At 39.8% G+C, this 22,785-nt stretch overlaps 2 protein-coding genes across 2 annotated transcripts; both read left to right on the forward strand.

The window, feature by feature from the left end:
* The first annotated feature begins 6,345 nt into the window (after positions 1–6,345).
* Positions 6,346–9,829, forward strand: krt17.S (keratin 17 S homeolog). Its single transcript, NM_001092724.1, is given in 8 exon segments — positions 6,346–6,907; positions 7,053–7,135; positions 7,701–7,857; positions 8,186–8,347; positions 8,421–8,546; positions 8,704–8,924; positions 9,246–9,262; positions 9,576–9,829. Coding segments are annotated over 8 exon segments (1,377 nt in total). The 5' UTR covers positions 6,346–6,391; the 3' UTR covers positions 9,671–9,829.
* Positions 9,830–15,757: 5,928 nt separating this feature from the next.
* Positions 15,758–19,548, forward strand: krt9.1.S (keratin 9, gene 1 S homeolog). Its single transcript, XM_018237679.2, has 8 exons — positions 15,758–16,385; positions 16,665–16,747; positions 16,890–17,046; positions 17,445–17,606; positions 17,862–17,987; positions 18,295–18,515; positions 18,858–18,916; positions 19,180–19,548. The coding sequence occupies exons 1-8, from the start codon at positions 15,807–15,809 to the stop codon at positions 19,275–19,277; spliced, it is 1,485 nt and encodes a 494-aa protein (XP_018093168.2). The 5' UTR covers positions 15,758–15,806; the 3' UTR covers positions 19,278–19,548.
* Positions 19,549–22,785: the final 3,237 nt, after the last annotated feature.

The following is a 22,785-nucleotide window of genomic DNA, read 5'->3' on the forward strand; positions in this document are numbered from 1 at the left end:
TTGACCAGTAATTGAGCCTCTAGGTGCCTTTCTGCTGATGGAGGTTCACTCCCTGTCATCTGCCTATAACCTGGAAAGTGGTTTTATTCCATAGAGGGTCCAATTTGTTTATTCAGGTTGTTAACTTAAATAACCTAATGGGGTCCCTGAGCAGTCACAAAAATGTATTCAGAAAATAACCACAAGACACACTGTATTTCTTCACTCTCTGACTAATTCACGTCAAGGAATTAACTTTAAATCTTTTGTTATTTCCATTTTAAGAATTATGGGCTTGATTCTTCCAGGTGCTTTCCAAAAATCAAGTCAGACGGGTTAGTTACACTTATATGTGTATACATTGGATGAATAGAATCTTGGCCTTTACTCGCTTCTTTCTTTTTCCCATTTCTTATCCATTAGTAAGCTTTAATACCAGGGGTGCCCAAAAGGTAGAGTGTGATCTACCAGTAGACTTCTAGCTGGTGACCAGTAGATCTCAAGACAAACAAAAAACAGCTTGTCTAAATCACCCTCCTGTTTGATGCTTTTCATAGATATTTATTATGTTATAGTAATATCAATTATCTCAAATATTTTCCATGGAACAGAATGCCAACAATGCTTTTATGGATGTTGGCAGGGCCCCTAGACAAAGTGTTGCTGGCTACTGACACAGCAAGTATTTAGGAAAATAAGGGCATACAGGCACAAAATAGAAAGGAAAGGGGCAGTGCGGGGCCCCCAGAGGTGCGGGGCCCAATTGGCCTAAGGCCGGCCCTGGATGTCGCATTAGTAAACTATGGGCTCTCCTGTTTTACACTGCCAACAGGTCTCAAGGGGTCCCAAGGTGCTCTGATATTGTTGTGCTTGAGGAAATTCTAGATTTTAGTCTACTTTCACAACTGTGCACCCTGTCATTGGCTCTAGAAAATGCAACAAATTTCACTCCAAACCTCGTGTCATCCATATATACAAATATACCCCTAATGCCAATGCCATAGGTAAATGTACTGCAAGCTCCTCAGAACTCAGAAGGAGAAGATGGTTCTAATGTTCGGGTAGCCTTCAGCCATGTTCAGACTGATATTTAATCACAGCCAATACACAGCACTTAAGGGATTATAATAAATTATCCATAGATATTCAGTAATACCATAAACACTTCATTTGGAGACGCCTAAGTAGGTTTAATAGTGTTTGGAATTGTTATTGCGCCTTTAATTAGGAGCAGAAAACGTAACCAGATCCAGGTGCATCTCCCACACCCAGACTGAAGTGCGGCTTCAGCTCTTACATCACAAACTTCTCCCTTGACTTTCATTTGCATCACAAGAGACATTCAGCTCTTTATTGTACAAAACAATACTTTATCTCAGGGGGGATCAGACTGGGAATTGAGAATCAGCATATCTGTTTCCAAATGATTTTTGGGTGTGATTGAGACAGGTAAAACAGAATCTCTTGTGTCAGCCTATACTGATGTTATTCTTAGCATTTATTTATATTGTGACAAGCTTTTCCCTTGTACAACGAGACATAGAGAAACTTGTACAGGGGGACGAATGTGTCCTGCAAATAACTTTCACTTTAGACCATTTTGTCTTAAAGGGATACTGTCATGGGTATCACATGACTTGGGGCAGCTGGGAAATTGACAATATGTCTAGCCCCATGTCAGATTTCAAAATTGAATATAAAAAAAAATCTGTTTGCTCTTTTGAGAAATGGATTTCAGTGCAGAATTCTGCTGGAGCAGCACTATTAACTGATGCATTTTGAATTTTTTTTTCCCATGACAGTATCCCTTTAATGAGTGAACAGATTTAAGGGGTCATCTACAACTGCAAGTGCTGTGAAAAAAAGTGGAATTTCAAGTGCAATTGGCATGTTTTTTCCCCACCATGCAGCATTCCCTCCCATAAGTACAGGCTTGTTGAGGTCACCATTGGAAGATGCACCTGAATTAAAATTTAACGCCAATGCTTTAAAATTGGCACAATTGTTTGAGCTAAAAATTGTGTCTGGCATTCAGCATGCAAGTGATGTGTACTCCCAATTGCTTTGGTGCAAACTGCATGGTACCAATTGATGGCGTGTGAACCTTGAAGGTGCTGCATGGTTCTGAGGTGGCGTTAGCTGCTGGGTTCCCCCTGGATCAATAGACACAACCAGATTTGGAACAGGAGGCAGGTAAGACTGAGTGGTGCCAATGACATAGTTACATAGTTACATAGTTACATAGTTAAATTGGGTTGAAAAAAGACAAAGTCCATCAAGTTCAACCCCTCCAAATGAAAACCCAGCCCCATCCACACACCCCTCCTACTTTAAATTAAATTCTATATACCCATATCTATACTAACTATAGAGTTTAGTATCACAATAGCCTTTGTATTATGTCTGTCCAAGAAATCATCCAAGTGCCTCTTATGGTCATTAACTGAATCATCACCCGGCAGTGCATTCCCCAACCTCACTGTCCTCACTGTGATGAACCCCCTACTCTGTTCCTTTAAATGAAACTTCTTTTCCTCTAGTCTGAAGGGGAGGCCTCTGGTACGTCATTCTCTTTATGGGTAAAAAGGTCCCCTGCTATTTGTCTATAACATCTCTACACAAGTGCAAAGACCGCCTTTTGAATGCAAATTGTTGCACAACTGACTCCCAGGACATCTTTCCAACCACAATCCCTATAGATTCAGTTATTGTCCCAAGTATATGTACAGCACCTTAATCTGAGCTGACCTTCAGGTTTGGCTTTCTGGAAACAAGAAGAGCAAATAATTCACCCTCATAGGGGCATAAGACACACGTCTATTCACTGCTTTGATCCCATCATTTTAGGAACCTCTGAATTAATGAACTCTGTACTAATGAATGATTCTGATTAGATAAACGAATATATCTGTGTGCATTCTAATGGTGTGATCAGAGAATTTGTGCACACATTACTTTTTGGGGGATATAGACATTTCAATGTCACACCACCAGCACTTGCAACAATTGTATTGTGAAATCCCACAGCAACAAAGTCTTCCGGACCTTTTAAATAGGCGCCATGTCCGTCTCTTGAGAAAGTCAGGTTTGTGATGATGAAATCATTGATGTCAATATCAGGGGCCTCTCCAGAGATGATACCAAACTGAACAATCACATATGTTGTTGAGAGTCAAAGGGGACAGACTGGATGGCAATGTTTCACCATGATCATAATTTATTTGTTCTCCAAAGAGTCAGCTAAGTACGTTTAATTGTTTCTTTGTTGACTATTTGTGCAGGATGGAATGATTCAAAGGGCATCTATACATACATGTGGCTCACTGTCAGTAGCTCCTCAGACTTGCAATCAGCTTTTACTTAAACAAGCTATTAATGGAGGCTTCCAGAGCTCATTCACAACTGTCTGAGCAGAGGAATCTCAGAATTCTAAAATCAATATGTCGCCATTCCGGCCATGTTCAAAAGTCTCTCTCTATTTTATTTCCATTTCAATCCCTTAAATGCATTGACCAGGGTATAATAAACTATCATTTGAACAAGAGCACAGCTCACTAGGCCCAATGTCATTTCTACCGACACAAATGAAGGTCATTTTTGGTGCTTAAAGTTCCAGTTTCCTCTGGTTAAGATGACATTTTTATAGTTCCACAGTGAATCAATTCTACTATACTTCCAAGACATCGAAAACAGCTCTATTGCATGGTACACAACAATTTCCTTAAAGGGATACTGTCATGGAAAAAAATAAATTTTTTCAAAATGAATCAGTTAATAGTGCTGCTCCAGCAGAATTCTGCACTGAAATCCATTTCTCAAAAGAGCAAACAGATTTTTTTATATTCAATTTTGAAATCTGACATGGGGCTAGACATATTGTCAATTTCCCAGCTGCCCCAAGTCATGTGACTTGTGCTCTGATAAACTTCAATCACTCTTTACTGCTGTACTGCAAGTTAGAGTGATAGCACCCCCTCCCTTCCCCCCCCCAGCAGCCAAACAAAAGAACAATGGGAAGGTAACCAGATAACAGCTCCCTAACACAAGATAACAGCTGCCTGGTAGATCTAAGAACAACACTCAATAGTAAAATCCAGGTCCCACTGAGACACATTCAGTTACATTGAGAAGGAAAAACAGCAGCCTGCCAGAAAGCATTTCTCTCCTAAAGTGCAGGCACAAGTCACATGACTTGGGGCAGCTGGGAAATTGACAAAATGTCTAGCCCCATGTCAGATTTCAAAATTGAATATAAAAAAATGTGTTTGCTCTTTTGAGAAATGGATTTCAGTGCAGAATTCTGCTGGAGCAGCACTATTAACTGATGCGTTTTGAGAAAAATTTTTTTTCCCATGACAGGATCCCTTTAATTATATGATGCTTTTGTAAAGCGAGATTATAGAATATACCAAAATTTTATCAGCACAGTTTGAACCAAGATCATTTTCTAATAATAAGATAATGGAGGCATATATTTAGGAGATATAGAACAGATAATTGTTGTTGCCTTAAGCGAATTTAATTTCTGTTTTTTTTAGCTGGGTACATAATGATATAAGGTAGTGAATGATTAATTACTCAGAGACATTCCCAGACTGTGGTTTGTAATTCGTTTATTTCTCAGGAGTGGTGTATCCAACAGTGAAAAACCACAAGAACCTCAACTATGCCTCTCACGTAGATCGGTGGGCACACTTTAGCATGCAAGAGCTAACCATATATCTGCCTTAAGAGCTGCTCTTACCACTGGGATTATATAGTGAGTGGAAAGAATGAGCCAACCCTTGGGGGCTGATTCACTAACTTCAAGTGAAGGATTCGAAGGTAAAAAACTTTGAATTTGAAGTTTTTTTTGGGCTACTTCGACCATCGAATGGGCTACTTCGACCTTCGACTACGACTTCGAAGCGAAGGATTCAAAGTAAAAATCGTTCGACTATTCGACCATTCGATAGTCGAAGTACTGTCTCTTTAAAAAAAACTTCGACCCCCTAGTTCGCCATCTAAAAGCTACCGAAGTCAATGTTAGCCTATGGGGAAGGTCCTCATAGGCTTGGCTAACTTTTTTTGATCGAAGGATATTCCTTCGATCGTTGGATTAAAATCCTTCGAATCGTTCGATCGAAGGAATTATCCTTCGATCGTTCGATCGAACTATCTGCGCTAAATCCTTCGACTTCGATATTCGAAGTTGAAGGATTTTAATCCCTAGTCGAATCACCCATTAAGGTTATATTGGTATATTGTTGGTATAAAGTGACCATGATATGATCCATGTGAAAACGGAATTGTCCAACGTAGGCTTTGTAGGTGGGATTCTTGTCTTGCTACTTCAATTCATGGATCATCACTGTGACCTTGGTTCTAGTTCTGGGCTGGTTTGTAGAGTAGAGAAGAACATCATTTTGGGTGAATAGGGTATTTGAGCATTTTATATTAATGAGTGATGTATTATATTAAAAACTGATCAGAATCCCACATAGATACCATGCTTAAATATGGTATGTAATTCACATTGGGGGCGCCCAGAAGCCAGCGTCCTCTGACGCCCCCTTGCGAATAAAGAATAGCGCCTTGTGCTTTGTGCTCCGGAATCAAGTTAGTAACCAGTGTGGCTGGGCCGCATTCTGCCCCTTCATTTATGCTGCCCTAGGCCATAACCGCTTAGTCTGGGAACTATCTGCAAGAATTCTGTATGTTGTCTGGATGTCTTTGTGACTTTCCTCCAGGCACTCTGATTTTCTCCCAAAACACACAGACAAGTTCATTTGTTTCTGATAAAACACCGTAGTGTGTGATAAGGACCTTAGATTGTAAGCTTCACTGGAGCAGGCACTGATGTGAATCTTTGTAATGTGCTACCTAAATATGTCTGGACTATACAAATAACACAATAATAAGCACAAAGCACTTTAAATCGTAATAAAAGAGAGAAATTGCCATTCTTTCAGATATCATATAATTCCCCAAAATTTCCAAAGTAGGGATTGGTGCATTAAAAACCCATACTCATTCCTTGGTTAGGCATAGAGGAATGTTGAAATTATAGCCTAAGGAAGAATCTTCCCTTATTCATTGTGAATCACTTTCTTTTTTTTTGTTTTATGAGCTAAGGCAGCCACCCATTCATCTCTGTCTGTCACAACTCTATGTAAATGGTTAAGGGAACAGCAGAAGGGGAGGGGGGGGCACTGAAACATTTGTGAAAACGTCTGAGGTAATCAAATATCTTTGTTCTAATACAAATGTTGGCACAGAAATCAAAGCTGATGACTCCTCATAGGGACCGATCCTTGAGAGAAACGCACACCCACATCCTTTAATATAAAGGAGAAAGACAGACATCCGATTCACTGCAGTCAACAGCCCGAATCAACTTGGTGGCTCTCAAGATACTCTTTGAAAAAAGATCATGTCTTCATATTCTATCAGGCAGACAACCTCATCTTCCAGCTCCAAGGGTCCTGGAGGTTTAGGAGGTTTAGGAGGTGGCTCCAGCAGAGTATCTGGGGTTTACAGGGCTCCAAGCATCCATGGTGGCAGTGGTGGCCAAAATGTCTCCTTCTCCACCTCAAGAATGAGTTCTGGCATGGGTGGAGGATATGGAAGCTGTGGTGTTGATGCTGGCCTAGGTGGCCTAGGTGGCTTAGGTGGGGCCTACTTTTCTAATTATGGTGGGGGCTATGGTTCTGGCTATGCATTTGGAGGAGGTATGGCTGGAGGAGAAGGCCTTATTTCAGGAAGTGAAAAGTATACCATGCAGAACCTAAACGATCGTTTGGCTGCATATCTGGAGAAGGTGCGCACCTTGGAGAGCGCAAATGGAGAACTGGAAATCAAGATAAGAGATTGGTATCAGAAGCAGGCACCCAGTCCAGCCACCGACTACAGTCATTATTACAAGATCATTGAGGATCTCCGCAGAAAGGTAATAAAGTGTCCAGCAAATAATCTCTAACTTTCTTTTCATTCACATTTAATCTTCCATAGTATTCATATTTTTTTTGTGGAGGGTTGTTTTATGATCTAGTATAAAAGCATCTCATCATTCTACATATATTCCTCCACAATAGATTCTTGCTGGCACCATGGACAATGCAGGTATTCTTCTGCAGATCGATAATGCTAAACTGGCTGCCGATGACTTCAGAACCAAGTAAGAGGCAATTCATTCCATTTTACATCATCATGTTGCTTCCAATAGTTTTGGTTATTGTTTCTGACCACCGTTGTCAGGTGCACAAGATGTGTTATGAGAGTGCCAAACAAAAACAAAAAACTATATCAGGCTTACCATCTTTTTCCCCATAACAACCAATTAGAGTAGCAGGGAAAAAGCTACCTGGTGATTGGTGGTTGCTAGGGGTAACTAGACAAATGGCAACAGTTTATTCCATTTATCCATTTACTCCTATTAACTCCAAGGTGTTCCACAGCTGTTCATGACTTTCCCACTTCCAATTTTTCTCTAAAATTAGTAGAAAGAAATACATTAAGCATTGTTTCGAATAAAACACTTACATAGTTCTAAAAGTCTCCAGAACATCAGCTAACCATTCACCCTGAGCTCACCCTAATTATCTTCTTTGTGCATTGGTTTGCTAACCCATTTGCTTTTAGCCAACCACAATTTGGAAACATATGTCTTTTGCCTTTCACCAAGGATGAATGGTGTAAAGTTGCATTTTGTAACAAAACATGCAAACCCTCCTGTTTTCAAGGTATGAGACCGAACTTGCTCTCCGGATGAACGTTGAGGCTGACATCAATGGCCTACGCAGAGTCCTGGATGATTTGACCATAGCCCGATCAGACCTGGAGATCCAGATTGAAAGTCTTAAGGAGGAACTTGCATATCTGAAGAGGAACCATGAGGAAGTAAGATGAGACATATTTTCCGAATACTGAATTTGTGCATTTACTGTAGTCTTGGCATACATTAGTACAGGGTCAACATAACTGTCAAGGAGTAGTAAACTATTTACTAGAAAAAAGTATCCATTTTACATATTGTTCTGTTCCATTCTGGAACTTATATATTTGAAGGTTATCAAAGGTCATCTTTGTCAGCAGCTGGATGACGTCAAGTCCAAAATGAAAATTGTCAAAGATTGAGTTTAACTTTAAATAAAAGGCAATGAATTGTAGCACTTGGGTACTGGCAGTATCAGCAGAAAAATGAAAATACTCAATATCTGACCTACAGGAAATGAATGCTCTACGTGGACAAGCTACTGGCCAGGTGAATGTGGAGATGGACGCGGCACCATCTGCTGACCTATCAAAGACTCTGGCTGAAATGAGAAGTCAGTATGAAAACCTAGCGGAGAAGAATAGACGAGAGGTAGAAGAATGGTACTTCAAAAAGGTAAGTCAACACTTCACAGCTGGAAGATTTTATTATATGGAAACAAATACCTCACCCTTATCTCTCTTCACAGACCGAAGAGCTAAACAAAGAAGTTGCCAGCAGCAGTGCACTGATCCAGACAACCAAGACAGAAATTACAGACCTGAAACGTACTTTTCAGAGCTTAGAGATAGAGCTTCAAACCCAACTAAATATGGTGAGATCTCACACAATGGTACAATGATCTCTAGGAAAACCCTACCAAAAACACAAGCTCCAATCTACCACATCTAAACTAATTCCTTTGAGAAGGGCAAAAGTCTTTGTACTTGTCTACCATATCCACCCATGACCAATTCTCTTTTTTACTGTAGAAATCGGCATTGGAGGGCTCCTTAGCAGAAACAGAAGGTCGTTATTGCATGCAGCTTTCACAGATCCAAGGCCTAATCGGTAATGTAGAGGCACAGCTTGCAGACCTGCGGTCAGACATGGAACGTCAGAGTCACGAGTATAAAATTCTCATGGACGTGAAGACTCGTCTAGAGCAGGAAATTGCCACCTACAGACGCCTCCTGGAAGGAGAAGATGCTCAGTAAGTTCCACAAACTTCATAGCGCTAATGTACATTGTTATAAAATAATGTCTAATCATCAAAGTATTTTGTATCAAGCTACTCTTCAGAATTTGAGTGAATATCATGGTTAAATATACCTAACAGCAGAAGCATCTTATTCAAACCTAGAAATTGTCAGACTCAGAACATATAAAATGAATGTTACGTTGCACCAGTGCAGTTTCTAGTGGTTGTTTTGATGAGTCTACTTCGATTTAGAAATAAATCATAAAAATGTTATAAAATATTTTTGCCTAAAACTTAATTCTAACCATTCTAATGTTGTTTTTCCCCCCTCAGCTTATCCCAAAAGGATGGTAAGTCCACTTATCGCATTCATTATCATTTCACTTCTGAGGACCCCCAAGCCTTAAAGAACATGAGCTCTCATATATTGCTATAACTATCAGTCATGGTCCTTAGTGGTCCTTCTGTATCCATGTCATCCCACCCCCAGCAACTACAGGGTCTTCTGCCACTCTTGTTATACTTGTGTGGTCTCATGATAGTTTATTAGAGGAATCGATGGGGATGATTACAGGCTTGAAAGTCTCCTATTAGGTGGAGCAACTTTACATCTCGGCAGAGAATCTCATCAGAAAATCTCACAATCTCTTAATTTCTTTACAGGCTCCCGAACTCGCAACATTCGCACCGTCTTAGAGGAAAGCGTTAACGGCAAAATTATCTCTTCTCGTGAAGATGTTAAAAAGATGCAATATTGAACGTTGTCAGAAAGCCCAGACTTTCTCTGACTCAAAGAAATCAATTCAGCTGAATGTTCAAGAGAACATGAAAAATGATGGTATATGGAAAATATTTGGGATTATTCTGTTTCCCACCTGTATTTTCTCAGTTTGAATAAAAAAAAATGTTTTTCTGCACCTTGGTGGCACATGCAGTGTCTTGCTTTTTAATAAAGTTCTGAGCTTCTTCATGCATTTCATGTTTGCTCTTTGTTTCATTTCACTCTTTTTAACGGGTTGAGTGTAACTTTTTTAAAATAGATTTGTGGTAAAGCTCTTAAAAGGAGGGGGTCTGTGATATCTGGGGGAATTTGTGGTTTAAAATTGGTCGTTTCTTCCTAAGGGCTGGTTTAAGTGCTACTCATAATATGGAATTACATTTTTACCAAAGCAGCTGCCTGTCCTCCCCCATTGTAGCTTTTGTAGGGGCAATATTTCCAAGATCAACACCCATTATTAAAGGCATAAGACCACCACTAAAGGGATGGGTGTAGGGGTGCTACAACCAACATTTGGCTATTCTTTCTACAGAATAACTCTAAATAAAGTACACAAATACAAAGGGGTTGTGGGAGCAGACCATGGCTAAGTAAAGTAAAAGTCAAGTACAATGGAAGTACAACTGATCTGACCATTTAACAACTAAAAATATACAAAATAAGGGACTGATCAATGCACATTCACTGTTCCTCTGTTTTATAAATAACTCGCTGTTCAAGAGTTGTGTTGACCCATTCATCCATGCAGATGTTCTCCATATTGTTCAGTAGTAGTTGTGCCACAACAGTGCAGCAGAGTCTCAAACTCATTTGAGGTCAGGCCTCTTCTCCCCTTGACTCCAATTCTACTTTGGCCATGTGTTTGGAGCAATTACAGTTGAAATGCTTCACTGTATTTTGCACCTTGCATTTTTATTTCCATTCTAACAAGTTGCCAAGATCCTGCTGAAGGAAAGTATTCCCACAGGTCCCTCTAGGTATACTCTGGAGCATTGCTCATTTCTAAACCAACACAAACTCTTTTTTGGTAACAACAGGCAGTTTGCACCAGTTCTAAGAAACCAATGAGACTAGTAAAGGCTATCTGCTACATTTTCCCTCTTGGTTATAACTCAAGGCACCGCTGGAAGTGATAGTTATGTGTGTAACCGGAAATACACTCCCCTTTAAAGCAGAAAATCGCTTTTTCCAATCAACAAAATGCAGTTAAATTAACTTTTTACTGGATGTTTGTGTAATTAGCTTCAGTTCTCCTAAAGAGCTCAACCAATATCGAGGCATTCTGATCAACAATTGAAGTTACTGTTAAGGGTTTTAAGCTACATGTGAAACCTCCTGCACTCCCTCTACTGAACTCTACAACTCACTATGGAATCATCATCTAGAACACGGTTCTGAGCACAGCCGGACCCTTGGCAGAAGCCCCTCTACATGATCACCAAGGGATGTGCTCTACTGATCTTGCACTTCTGCCCAGGATCATAGTAAATGTCCCCTATAGTGACCATAAATACTATCCTGAACGTGAGTTGGATTCTTGCATAAGCTAAGGGGTAAATTTATCAAAGAGTGAAGTTCCGCCACTAGAGTGAAATTCCGCCACTCTCCATTCATTTCTATGGGATTTTGAAAGGCATATCTATCAATGGGTGAAGTGAAAGTTCACCCTTTGATAAATACGCCTATAAAAATCCCATAAAAATCACTCTAGTGGCGGAACTTCACTATTAACTTCACTCTTTGATAAATTTACCCCTCAGAGCGCTGCCACTTAATCAGGCTCCAGTCTGGTTTGCAGTTAAAAACCTAGAGGGATGTATGATAACTATTTCATGTTCCAAAAGAGAGTGAAAAAATAATTAAAATAATTATCCCTGTTTCCCCCAGGCGGTACTTGAATTGGTTAAGTGTTCCAGGATGAGCTCACGTTATTTCCTATTATTCCTTGTTGAATAACTAAACAATAACTGCCTATGTTGCTGCCAAGGTTCATTGTATAATACACTGTGTGTCTGTATAATATATATAATAATTATATGGGAATTTAAGTGTACTGCAACTGTTATGTTGTGAAATATCAACAAGTTAAATTGCATTTCGTCCAATAGAGTGGTGAGATTTGGTGACTGTATATATGGTCATAGAGCTTACTCATTTGTAATATGCACTTGAGAAATAACAAGCCCTGTCCCAACCTTGTGAATTAAAGGGATACTGTCATGGGAATTTTTTTTTTTTTTCAAAATGAATCAGTTAATAGTGCTGCTCCAGCAGAATTCTGCACTGAAATCCATTTCTCAAAATAGCAAACAGATTTTTTTATATTCAATTTTGAAATCTGACATGGAGCTAGACATATTGTAAATTTCCAAGCTGCCCCTGGTCATGTGACTTGTGCATGCACTTTAGGAGAGAGATGCTTTCTGGCAGGCTGCTGTTTTTCCTTCTCAATGTAACTGAATGTGTCTCAGTGAGACATGGGTTTTTACTATTGAGTGTTGTTCTTAGATCTACCAGGAAGCTGTCTGGTTGCCTTCCCATTGTTCTACTAATGGGCTTCTAGGGGGGGGGGAGGTGATATAAACCCAACTTGCAGTACAGCAGTAAAGATTGACTGAAGTTTATCAGAGCACATGACTGGGGGCACCTGGGAAACCTGCAATATATCTAGCTTTATGTTAGATTTCAAAATTAAAGATAAAAAAATGGTTGCTCTTGTTTGCATTTTGAAGAAAAAAAAACATATTTCCCCATGACAGTATCCCTTTAAGAAGAAATTCACTTTCTAGCTTCCTGTTCCCATTTCCAGTCCAGCAATAGGTGTAGGGGTTTGTTTGTACATGGCTCATAATCTTGTTTATAGGAGAAAAAGCAAACATGTTCCTTTCGTGCTATATAATAGTAAAAATGAAATTGAAAGCATAGGCAGGACCCATTTCCTATTTAATGTGCTTATGTTCAGAAATGTATCATTAGGTGTATATTGCCCCTTTAAAGGGGACCCGTCACCCAAAAAAATGATTCAAAATCCTATTTTATCACATTAGTCAAGCAAAATGAACTTTAATTACACTATATAAATTATTTGAATCTTGTTTCCATCAGTCTGGGAATTCATAATTATAACAAGCAGGCAGCAGCCATTTTGAGGACACTGTTATTAAGACAAGTCTTGTATCATCTCAGAATCTTGTTTGTGCACCAGAATCGGGGACCCGATATCAATCCCCATGTCCTGGTTACATAATTAAATGGTAAAGAGAACGGGGGAATGTGGGGAGAGCAGTGACATCTAGGAAGTGCTAAATGGAAAGTGAAAGTAATTGTCTGCCCCGCCTCTATGCCACGGGCATAGAGGAGGGGCAGACAATATTTGATTGACAGCTGAGATGTTTAAATGAGTTTACAACAGCTATGAATGATCTAATAAAAAATAGAAATTGGATTTCATGTTTAATTTGAAAAGGACTTTTATTATACAGATTTTTGTGTCTGGGTGACAGGTCCACTTTAACCAGGTTTTCCTTACCTATTTTTGTGTTTCAATTTTTCCCACTTCCAACTCCAACTGAGAAATAGCAGAGACCAAGAACATAGCCATGGAGTTCAGCCACTACATTCTGAGTTCATTTTGTTCAAACACTGATCCTATTTTTTTTCCACTTTGCCTCAGCATGTTATTCATTTTGTATTTCGATTTTATTTGGGTTTTTTTTTTGCAAGTTTCGACTGAGTCATAATTTCTTTGCCAGGGGAGAAAAGATGAGGCATCACCAATATTTTATGGGCTAACTGTTGTACTATGGCGATAGAATTCTCGCGGCTATTTGGCTGTCCCCCTTGCAAATTATGTAGACGCCTATAAAACCGATCCTAGTTCTTACCTCTCCCTCTAATTAATACCTAAAGCACAAAGAAACCTCGTTTAATCGTGTATTTTTGTTGTTTTTTTCCCGCAGTTCTTGGGTGCAAGTAGATACATCCCAGGCACACCGATAGTAGATACTGGTGTTGATTAAGGAGAGACTTTGAACATTAATGTGCTAAGTGACTGGGCTTAGCGCTCCTTTACTTGGTGTTTAGTTGATTAAAGTCAGCAGAACCTCTCTAATTATATTATATTACTGTAGTTTTATTGCTTTCCCTCACCCAGGTGTTGATAAAAACATATTGTCTATTAAAACAAGATTAAGAAAGCTGTAATTTTAACTATTGAAAAAAAATCCCAAATCCTTCTGAACTTTGTTACACAACACCTGATGATTCTACAAAGCAGTTTACTTCATAAATCCATGTTGCTTGCATGTCATCTTCTGGGAAGGCTGGAAGAACATATTCAATACCTGAGTTGCATGGCTTATTGGGCCATTCAAACACCAGCAGGTTGATGGACAAAGATTAACATCCCAGTGTGTAGATCCCTTCCAGCAACTTCTAACGACTCAAGAAAAACAACATTCATCCCACCCTTTATCAATGCGGTCCTCAATCAATTTCCTCCTTCTCCTAAGTCACCTAACCCTAAGTCAAACTTCAACCCATATCTTAGTCCATGGGCACTTGGGTTAAAAGAAAATATAAATGTTTAAAAAACTTAGTAATGTGTCTTAAAGGAGCATCTGCCATATAGCTAAGCATCTGTCCGTTCATCCTTTTGTCTACCCCAGACATGGAGTACTGGGTGAATGAAAACAGTGACAGGGTTGCAACCTTATACCTGTAAGACATGCTCATGACTTCCCCTACTCTCAGTGGGGAGGAGATACAAAATAATTGGTATATTTAATCCGAAATAAAGTCTGGGATCAGTATGGGCTCTTGTTACTGGGCGATGGGGCCAATTATTGTCCCAGAGACTACCCCAAGCAAATACTACCCTGATGTCTACATGCAAGCCAAAGTCCTCATATGGACACCAGTAAAACAATGAAACAATCCAATAACACTGTCTAAGTTCCACACCCTTAAAGTGTTGAGGATGAGGTTGTGAAGTAAATAAAAATGACATTCCCACATCTATTCCCACTTTTTAGTGAGCTGCATCCAAACTGGGTCTTGGTGAATTACTATAGCCTGATTCTGTACAGTATGTAAACCCCAACCCTTCCTTAATCACAGGTAAGAGAGGCAAGGGGGGTGCTGAGGTTAGAGCATTTGGGGCTGTCTATGCTATGGCCTTTCCTTATGGCAGTGATCCCCAACCAGTAGCTTGTGAGTAACATGTTGCTCTCCAACCCCTTGTATATTGCTCCCAGTGGCCTCAAAGCAGGTGCTTATTTTAGAATTCCAGGCCTGGAGTCAAGCTTTGGTTGCATAAGACGATATGTACTAACAAACAGAGCCTCCTGTAGGCTGTTGGTCCACATAGGGGCTACTAAATAGCCAATCACAACCTTTATTGGGCATCCCCATAGACTTTTTCCATGCTTGTGTTGCTCCCCAACTCTTTTTTCATTTGACTGTGGCTCATGAGTGAAAAAGGTTGGGGACCTCTGCCTTAGGTCATTGGCCCCTGTCCCTGTAATAAAGGTAACAAGCAGATGCTTCTAGAAGATTCATAAAATTTGTAGGTCCCACTACAAAACTGCTCTTCCTAACACCTTTTATTTCATACTGCCCTTTTGCTCTACATACTTCCACTTCTTTACTGTTAATTATTGTGCTTAATATTAAATTACTGCAGTTATCAGTGGCTAAACGCTACAGAAAGGAGCAAAATATACATATATAAATACAATACAATTGCATTGTGTTTTTTCTATGTATTTACATTATTAAACATGTGGACATCAGCAATTTTGCTAAATATCATCTTATACTTGGTAATTACTGCATGATGCATGCTAAATGAATTGTTTCTTAGATTATAGATCATTTGGAAATCTGTGCAACACCCAAGTGTATTGCTCATAATGAGTGTCCATCATCTTGTAAAAAAAAGAAAAACTTGCTAACAGAGAGTTGGCAGAGATAAATTAACATAAGAACATAAATTAAATGGTGACACCCAATGCATTTTAGATATAAAAGGAGCTATAAACCAATAGTTCTGTGGCCCTGTTTCTCATTCATTTGGTTCTCAGGAGGTTTCATTCTCTTCTTTCCCAGCTTTCACCATGAGCATTAGACAAGGGTCAGCCACAGGCAAAAGGTCTTCTGTTTTTGAATCTTCTGGTGTTTCTACAAGTGGAAATAGCCGTGGTAGAGCAGGTGGCATTTATAGTGGTGGAGGTCATGTTGTTCACTATGCTGGAAGCTTAAGGAGTGGGTATGGTGGACATGGTGGGAACAGAGGTGTAGGCTTTGCTGGTGGATCTGCTGGTGGATCTGCTGGTGGGGTATGCTTTGATTCTGGTGCTGGATTTGGGTACAGTGGTGAATCTGGCTTTGGTGGAGGATCTGGATATGGGAGTGGATTTGGATTTGGTTCTGGCTACATTGCAGCTGGAGGTGGCCACAGAGTTGGCTTTGGGTTTGGAGATGATTCAGGACTGCTGTCACTTAACGAAAAAATAACCATGCAAAATCTGAATGATCGTCTGGCCACATACTTAAACAAGGTGAAAGCATTAGAAGAGGCCAACACTGATCTGGAGAAGAAGATCCGTAACTGGTATGACACTCATGGTCCAAGTCCAGTCCAAGACAAAGACTACAGTCCTTACTACAAAACCATTGAAGACCTTCAGAAAAAGGTGAGGGTTTTTTCACTAAAACAATTTTGTATTGTAATAATACATGAAAAATAATACTGGTGACGCTGAGGACCCCTTGCTATAAAGAGATAAATGGCAGTGTTCTAATTGGCTACTTGAACTAGCTATGTGAATGTTTTAATGTGTTTATTGGTTACAGGCTTTTGGTTTGTTTTAACCCTGCCCCCTTCAATGCTATGACAAGACATATGACAAAGCAGCTGGATTATGAAGACAGTGGGTATTCATTCTGATATCTATTTTATTTTTCACTTTTAGATCTTGGCAGCCACTATGGATAACGGGCGCGTTGTCCTGCAGATCGATAATGCCAAATTAGCAGCAGATGACTTCAGAATGAAGTGAGTAGTCATGAGCAAGGCAAATTCTGTAACTATTATCCCATCTGACCCAACAGTCATTATCCTATAGCTGATGTCATTAAATATCGGAGAATCTCTATATAAGATGGGAATTAAGGTTGTTGTCATGATTTATTTGAAGGTATGAGAATGAGTTGATTCTGCGCCAGACAGTTGAATCGGATATTAATGGCCTGAAGAGGCTTTTGGATGATCTGACTCTTAACCGAAGTGATTTGGAATCCCAGCTGGAGAACTTGAAAGAAGAATTAGCTGCTCTAAAGAAAAACCATGAGGAGGTAAACATGCTATAATGGGGACCTTTACTTTTAATCAGAAGTTACCACACATCTCAGGTTTAAGATCACCCACCTTGGTTTAGGTCCACTTAGATCATAACAATAGTAAAGGTAACTTTCATCACCAAATCTTTTTCTGAGTGATGTCCAGGCTGGGAGACCTCAATCATTGCTTTGGCCCCACAGTTTGGAAACCTCAGGTAAGGATCTTCTTATTGAACATGTGTGAATCCACATTTGCTGCTTTTAAGTACAAGAGAGTGAATTCAAGGAAAGAAGTTTTTAAATAAAATGTATAGTGGTGGGGGCCTTATACTATTGTACATAAATAACCCAAGTTTTTACAAGAACAAAGCTGATTTCTTTAGACCATAATTCTCATTATTGACTGCTTACAGGAGATGAAGTCACTGAAAGTACAAGTTGTAGGTGACGTCACTGTAGACATGAAAGCCACCCCGGGCATTGATTTGCAGAAAGTTTTGGGAGACCTCAGACATGATTATGAGCAAATTATGCTCAAAAACCAGAAGGACATTGAAATTTGGTATCAAGAGAAGGTGAGTATGTAACTAATATGACATGACCACTACCCAAATAAATGCCTACCTTCAAGTGATTTTTTTATTTTGCCTTTTAAAATGTCTCCACACAGACATAATGGTTACTGACCCACTAAATGGGAAATATTGAAAAACAATAATTAATGTACAGCAACACACAAGAGTAAAGACTAAGACTCAGTTTGTTTGTTCCTGTGATGATGAATTCACTAAGGCTCATTATGACTATAACCAGTTTTATATATCTTCCAGACTGCAGAGCTGCGCAAAAATGTGTCTAGCAGCTCTCAAGATATCCATACAACGAACACTCAGGTTACTGAATTAAGACGCACTTTCCAAAACCTTGAAATTGACCTACAGGCTCACCTCAGTACGGTATGGGACCTCTGTCTAGTGTATTTCTTTATATAAAATCTTTTCCCAGCTGCATTATGTTTCAAGCCCTACTAGGGATGGACGAATTTTTTTGCCTTGTTTTCGGAAATGACGCCCATAGACTTGTATGGCGGCGTGCGTCAAAAAAAAAAGACACGCATCAAAAAAATTCCGCTATGCGTCAAAAAAATTTGCCAAAACAAAATGGGTCAAATTCACCCATCCCTAATCCCTACACATCTCTAACAAATAAAGGTGGTGTATTGTATTGATAGTCATCAAAGCTTTGTCCATCTTGGCATTTCAGAAAGCCGCCCTAGAAGCCTCTCTGGCCGAAACAGAAGGACGCTACTGTATTCAGCTATCTCAGATGCAGGAATTAATCCAGAATGTGGAGGCAGAGCTGGCTAATCTTCGTTGCGAGATGGAGAACCAGAGCCATGAATACAATATTCTCCTGGACATCAAGACTCGCCTAGAGCAGGAGATTAACACTTACCGGAGCCTTCTGGATGGCCAAGGAACACAGTATGGGAATCATCATTATCAGTTTGTGTACTTTTAGGCTAATCTGTTAGAAGAAGGCATAGAGAACAATGGATTCCACAGTATAGAAATGCCCCTACATATCGCTATTAAGAAAGGAGGGTATTGTGTTGTATCTAGCAAATTATTCTCAAAATGGCCTTGATTAAATCTATAGAAAGGTATGACATGCAGGGCAACAGATATGTGTAATTGTCTTAAACCCTTAGTGTAAAACAAAAACAAGAAAAATTAGTTAACTGGGACCTTCTGTGAAGGCATCTTAATAAGTTTGTGGCTTGGGTTTTCGTCATAAAAGTGAGTTTCTTTGTATTATTTTTGCAGATACCCCAAAAGTTCCTATGACACAACTTTCTCCTCTGGTTCCCAATCAGATAAACAAGGTAAAGGCAATAATAACAAACATGTCATTTTAGTCCTGGCAATAAATACAGAACTCTCATTTCTTTTCTTTGTAGTTGCATCACTGAACAAAAGCAAGTTCAGTCCATATCTTGTGTCATAATTACTTTTGATTGGAACAGGGTAAAATTGGGGCAATGGAATACTCTATGAGCCATGTCTCCAGTTGAAGAGGGCACCATACTTATTGCATGGACTTGCCCATGGTGCTGTGCGTAAACCTTCTTTCAATCTATTCTTTCAGGGGGTTCCTCTTATTATGTCAGAACGCGGGTTGAGGACGGCGATGGTAAAGTGATCTCCTCCCGTGACCAATATCATCACTCTGGATACAAACAATGAATGGGATGACCGGTCCCTTCTTTCTCTTGTGTTTCGGGCAAAATCTTGTTGTTCCACTGAAGCCTGACTTTCTCTTCCTCTTCTTTATTTTAATCTACAGTAACTCTGGGCACATATATATATATATTGAATCTTTAATCAGTGTGATTACAAAACATATCAATCTCTTAAGCCATTTTCTGTTGGTCACACATCTGTATCTTCTGTCCCAGTGACAGTGAACATTTCTGGAACATCTTTAATAAAGCAATGCTATATTATTTCCATGCAACATATTGCTTGTGGTATTATTATTCAATCTGCTATAAACTGACCAATGGGCCCACGGGAATTTACTCAATGTCTGCTTAAATTGTTAAAATATTCTTCATTAGTTCATTTCCCTTTACTCTCTCTTTATAGAACTTCTGGCCTAGGTAATAAAAATGTGTTACTTATAGATCAATTAAAAACATAATACCTGAGTTGCACCTGCCAAGATGCACCTTACTGTATCTTGTAACTGCTCCATACCAAAGGTGCAAATCCCAGGGAGCAAGGTGCATGAAGATTGGCTCCTGATTTTTTGCATTGTGCGCTTTCCCTTGTTGGTTGATAATTGTATGTTGCAAAAGACCACTGAGTACAGTAACCACACAATGTCAAAACATAAATCATCATAGATATGAATGCCAAGGGACTTGTGAGAAGGTGGCTGGTTTTGCTTCTGCCCTATTGGCCTATGGGCTGAATGGATGGAGAGTATACGTGGGTATGGTGGCCCCTCTAGTCATTCATACAAGGAGCACAAATTATCAAAATAGCGGGGCTTTGGCTCCTCTTCACTTCCACATCTAACAATGACCATGTCCTGGCCAACTTTGGACATCAGCAGATTACATTTTCAAACCTGACCAATTTTGAACCAACCGACATCCATAGTACTTAATGTGTACAAAATGTAATTGAATACATTCTAGCAAAGCAGGGAACCCTTAATCAGTGTTTCTACCTCTGCAGTAAATATCTCTATATGCAGAATGTATGCAATACTGAGAACCTGTGCAAGCTCTGCTCTCTAGTGGTTTGTCCTATGATAACCATGCCCTCAATTCAATCCAAGGAAATGTAAACGTTCCTTTGGATTTCAAGAATATTTGTGCAATAAATTGTAAATAAAGGAGGAGTAGCAAGCAAAAAATTACCAGGAACCCCAACTGACAAAGCTGAGCCACAGAGGTCCCGGTGTACTAAATCTGTGGGGGTAGATTCACTGACGGGCAAATTTTCGCTAGCGCCAGCTTTGCACAGCTAGCACCAGACTCTAATGCAATACGACTACGCCAGTTCACTAATATGTGGAGTTTCGTCCTGGGCGCTGAACGCTGATGACTTTTCGCCAACGTTACTTCGGCAGTGCGAGCATTTCTTAGTGAAGATTCGTTAGCGTTCGTTTGTGCCTAGCAAAAATTCACTAGTGAGCTTGCACTTAGGTCAATTGGCGTTTGTCGGGGAATTTAAAGTTGTATGGACGTCTTTATTATAAATGTTGGTGCAAATGCTTGAAGTTACCACTTTTTATTACAAATGTCTAGGGAACCTTAATAAAGACAAGAGAGTTAGGGGCTGATTCACTAAGGGTCGAATATCGAGGGTTAATTAACCCTCGATATTCGACTAGGAATTGAAATCCTTCGACTTCGAATATCGAAGTGGAAGGATTTATCGCAAATACTGCGATCGTACGATCGAAGGATTATTCCTTCGATCGAACGATTAATCCTTCGAATCGAACGACTTAAATCCAACGATCGAAGGAATATCCTTCGATCAAAAAAAGTTAGCCAAGCCTATGGGGACCTTCCCCATAGGCTAACATTGACTTCGGTAGCTTTTAGATGGCGAACTAGGGGGTCGAAGTTTTTTTTAAAGAGACAGTACTTCGACTATCGAATGGTCGAATAGTCGAACGATTTTTAGTTCGAATCCTTCGATTCGAAGTCGTAGTCGAAGGTCGAAGTAGCCCATTCGATGGTCGAAGTAGCCCAAAAAATACTTCGAAATTCGAAGTTTTTTTACTTCGAATCCTTCACTCGAATTTAGTGAATCGGCCCCTTAATATAATGCCCTACACATGAGCCCACTGAAAACCGGTTACCCAAAAAAAAGTGTAAGTTAGAACTTTTGTAGCCAATGCCGCTTCAAAAAAGGAAAAGTGCCAGCGTTTTTGGAACTTTAATGCATTTTCGGCTCACAGGATATGATGTAAGTTACAGAAGATTGAGCAAGATCTCGCTTTATTTAAGCAGTTCACCTGGTCTGAGGTGGCAAAGTAAATTTTACTGAATTTGCAGAATAACGACCATTCGCCAGAGTGAAAAGTCGTCTGGCGATAGAGTGAGAACTAGGGATGCACCGAATCCATTATTTTGGATTCGGCCGAACCCCCGAATCCTTCACAAAAGATTTGGCCTAATACCGAACCGAATCCGAACCCTAATTTATATGCAAATTAGGGGTGGGAAGGGGTAAGCATTTTTTACTTCCTTGTTTTGTGATAAAAGTCACGTGATTTCCCTCCCCTCATTTGCATATGCAAATTTGGATTCGGATTCGGTTCGGCTGGGCAGAAGGATTCGGCCGAATCCAAATCCTGCTTAAAAAGCCGAATCCTGCCGCATCCCGAACCGAATCCTGGATCCGGTGCATCCCTAGCGACTGTCTCTTTCGCCAGCGAATTGGCGATGTCCCCATGGGTGGCAACACTGGTGAATTGTCGCTAGCGTTAGCCACTTCGCCCTTCAGTGAATCTACCCTGTAGAGATTACATTTCTGGGTTACATTTTAGTCAATGCTGGATTAAGAGTTTCCTGGCAAATGGTAATCTGGTTTGAACAATAAAACTAGCAGAACTACAAGGACTTAAAGATTTTATCACTTTTCCAGTAAGAATCTGGTGCTGATACCACAATCATGAAATGATGTCTTCTGGAGAAATATCTGGATTGATTTTAGGGCACATAAGAATAGGATCCAGGTAGCAAAGGGGTTGCAGTATGGGAAATACGGACCTTACTGTTAGATCATTTTTTTCTGTAGAGTATATTCCATTGGTTTCCCTTTTATTTGCCACCTTCCCATGGTTACATTAATTACTGAACATTAGGCTTGATAATCAGATTTTAGTCTACCCCCCCATATATATTTTGTATGGCAATGTCTGTAAAGCTGGTGCCAATAGTGGGCTTTCACAAACTAATCTCAGACATTGCTTTCATAACTAAGCATTCTTGCAGTTTGCTTATCCGTCCCTAGGAGGAGACCTCAGTTAGGGAAAAATCCGTTCCTGCCAAAACCACTTATCCTGCTCACATATGAGTCATTACAATAAGAATGCAAGGGCCTTAGATCCTGAACTCAGGGAGATTCATTAGAAATTGGCATGGGTACATTCACCTCTGCCTGTTGGAATCTCTAGGATTCCAAAGTTGAAGCATGCATCTCTGAAATCCTACCACCCCAAATGATA

The sequence above is a fragment of the Xenopus laevis genome, chromosome 9_10S (genome assembly GCF_017654675.1).
Source record: "Xenopus laevis strain J_2021 chromosome 9_10S, Xenopus_laevis_v10.1, whole genome shotgun sequence".
Taxonomy (NCBI): domain Eukaryota; kingdom Metazoa; phylum Chordata; class Amphibia; order Anura; family Pipidae; genus Xenopus; species Xenopus laevis.

What these genes read in the sequence shown, in the direction of transcription:
- krt9.1.S (XM_018237679.2), top strand. Translation starts at nt 15,807, where the DNA reads ATGAGCATTAGACAAGGGTCAGCCACAGGCAAAAGGTCTTCTGTTTTT. An exon ending in GCAGATGACTTCAGAATGAA is followed by an intron (nt 16,748 to 16,889) that starts GTGAGTAGTCAT and finishes ATTTATTTGAAG; the next exon opens with GTATGAGAATGAGTTGATTC. An exon ending in TAAAGAAAAACCATGAGGAG is followed by an intron (nt 17,047 to 17,444) that starts GTAAACATGCTA and finishes GACTGCTTACAG; the next exon opens with GAGATGAAGTCACTGAAAGT.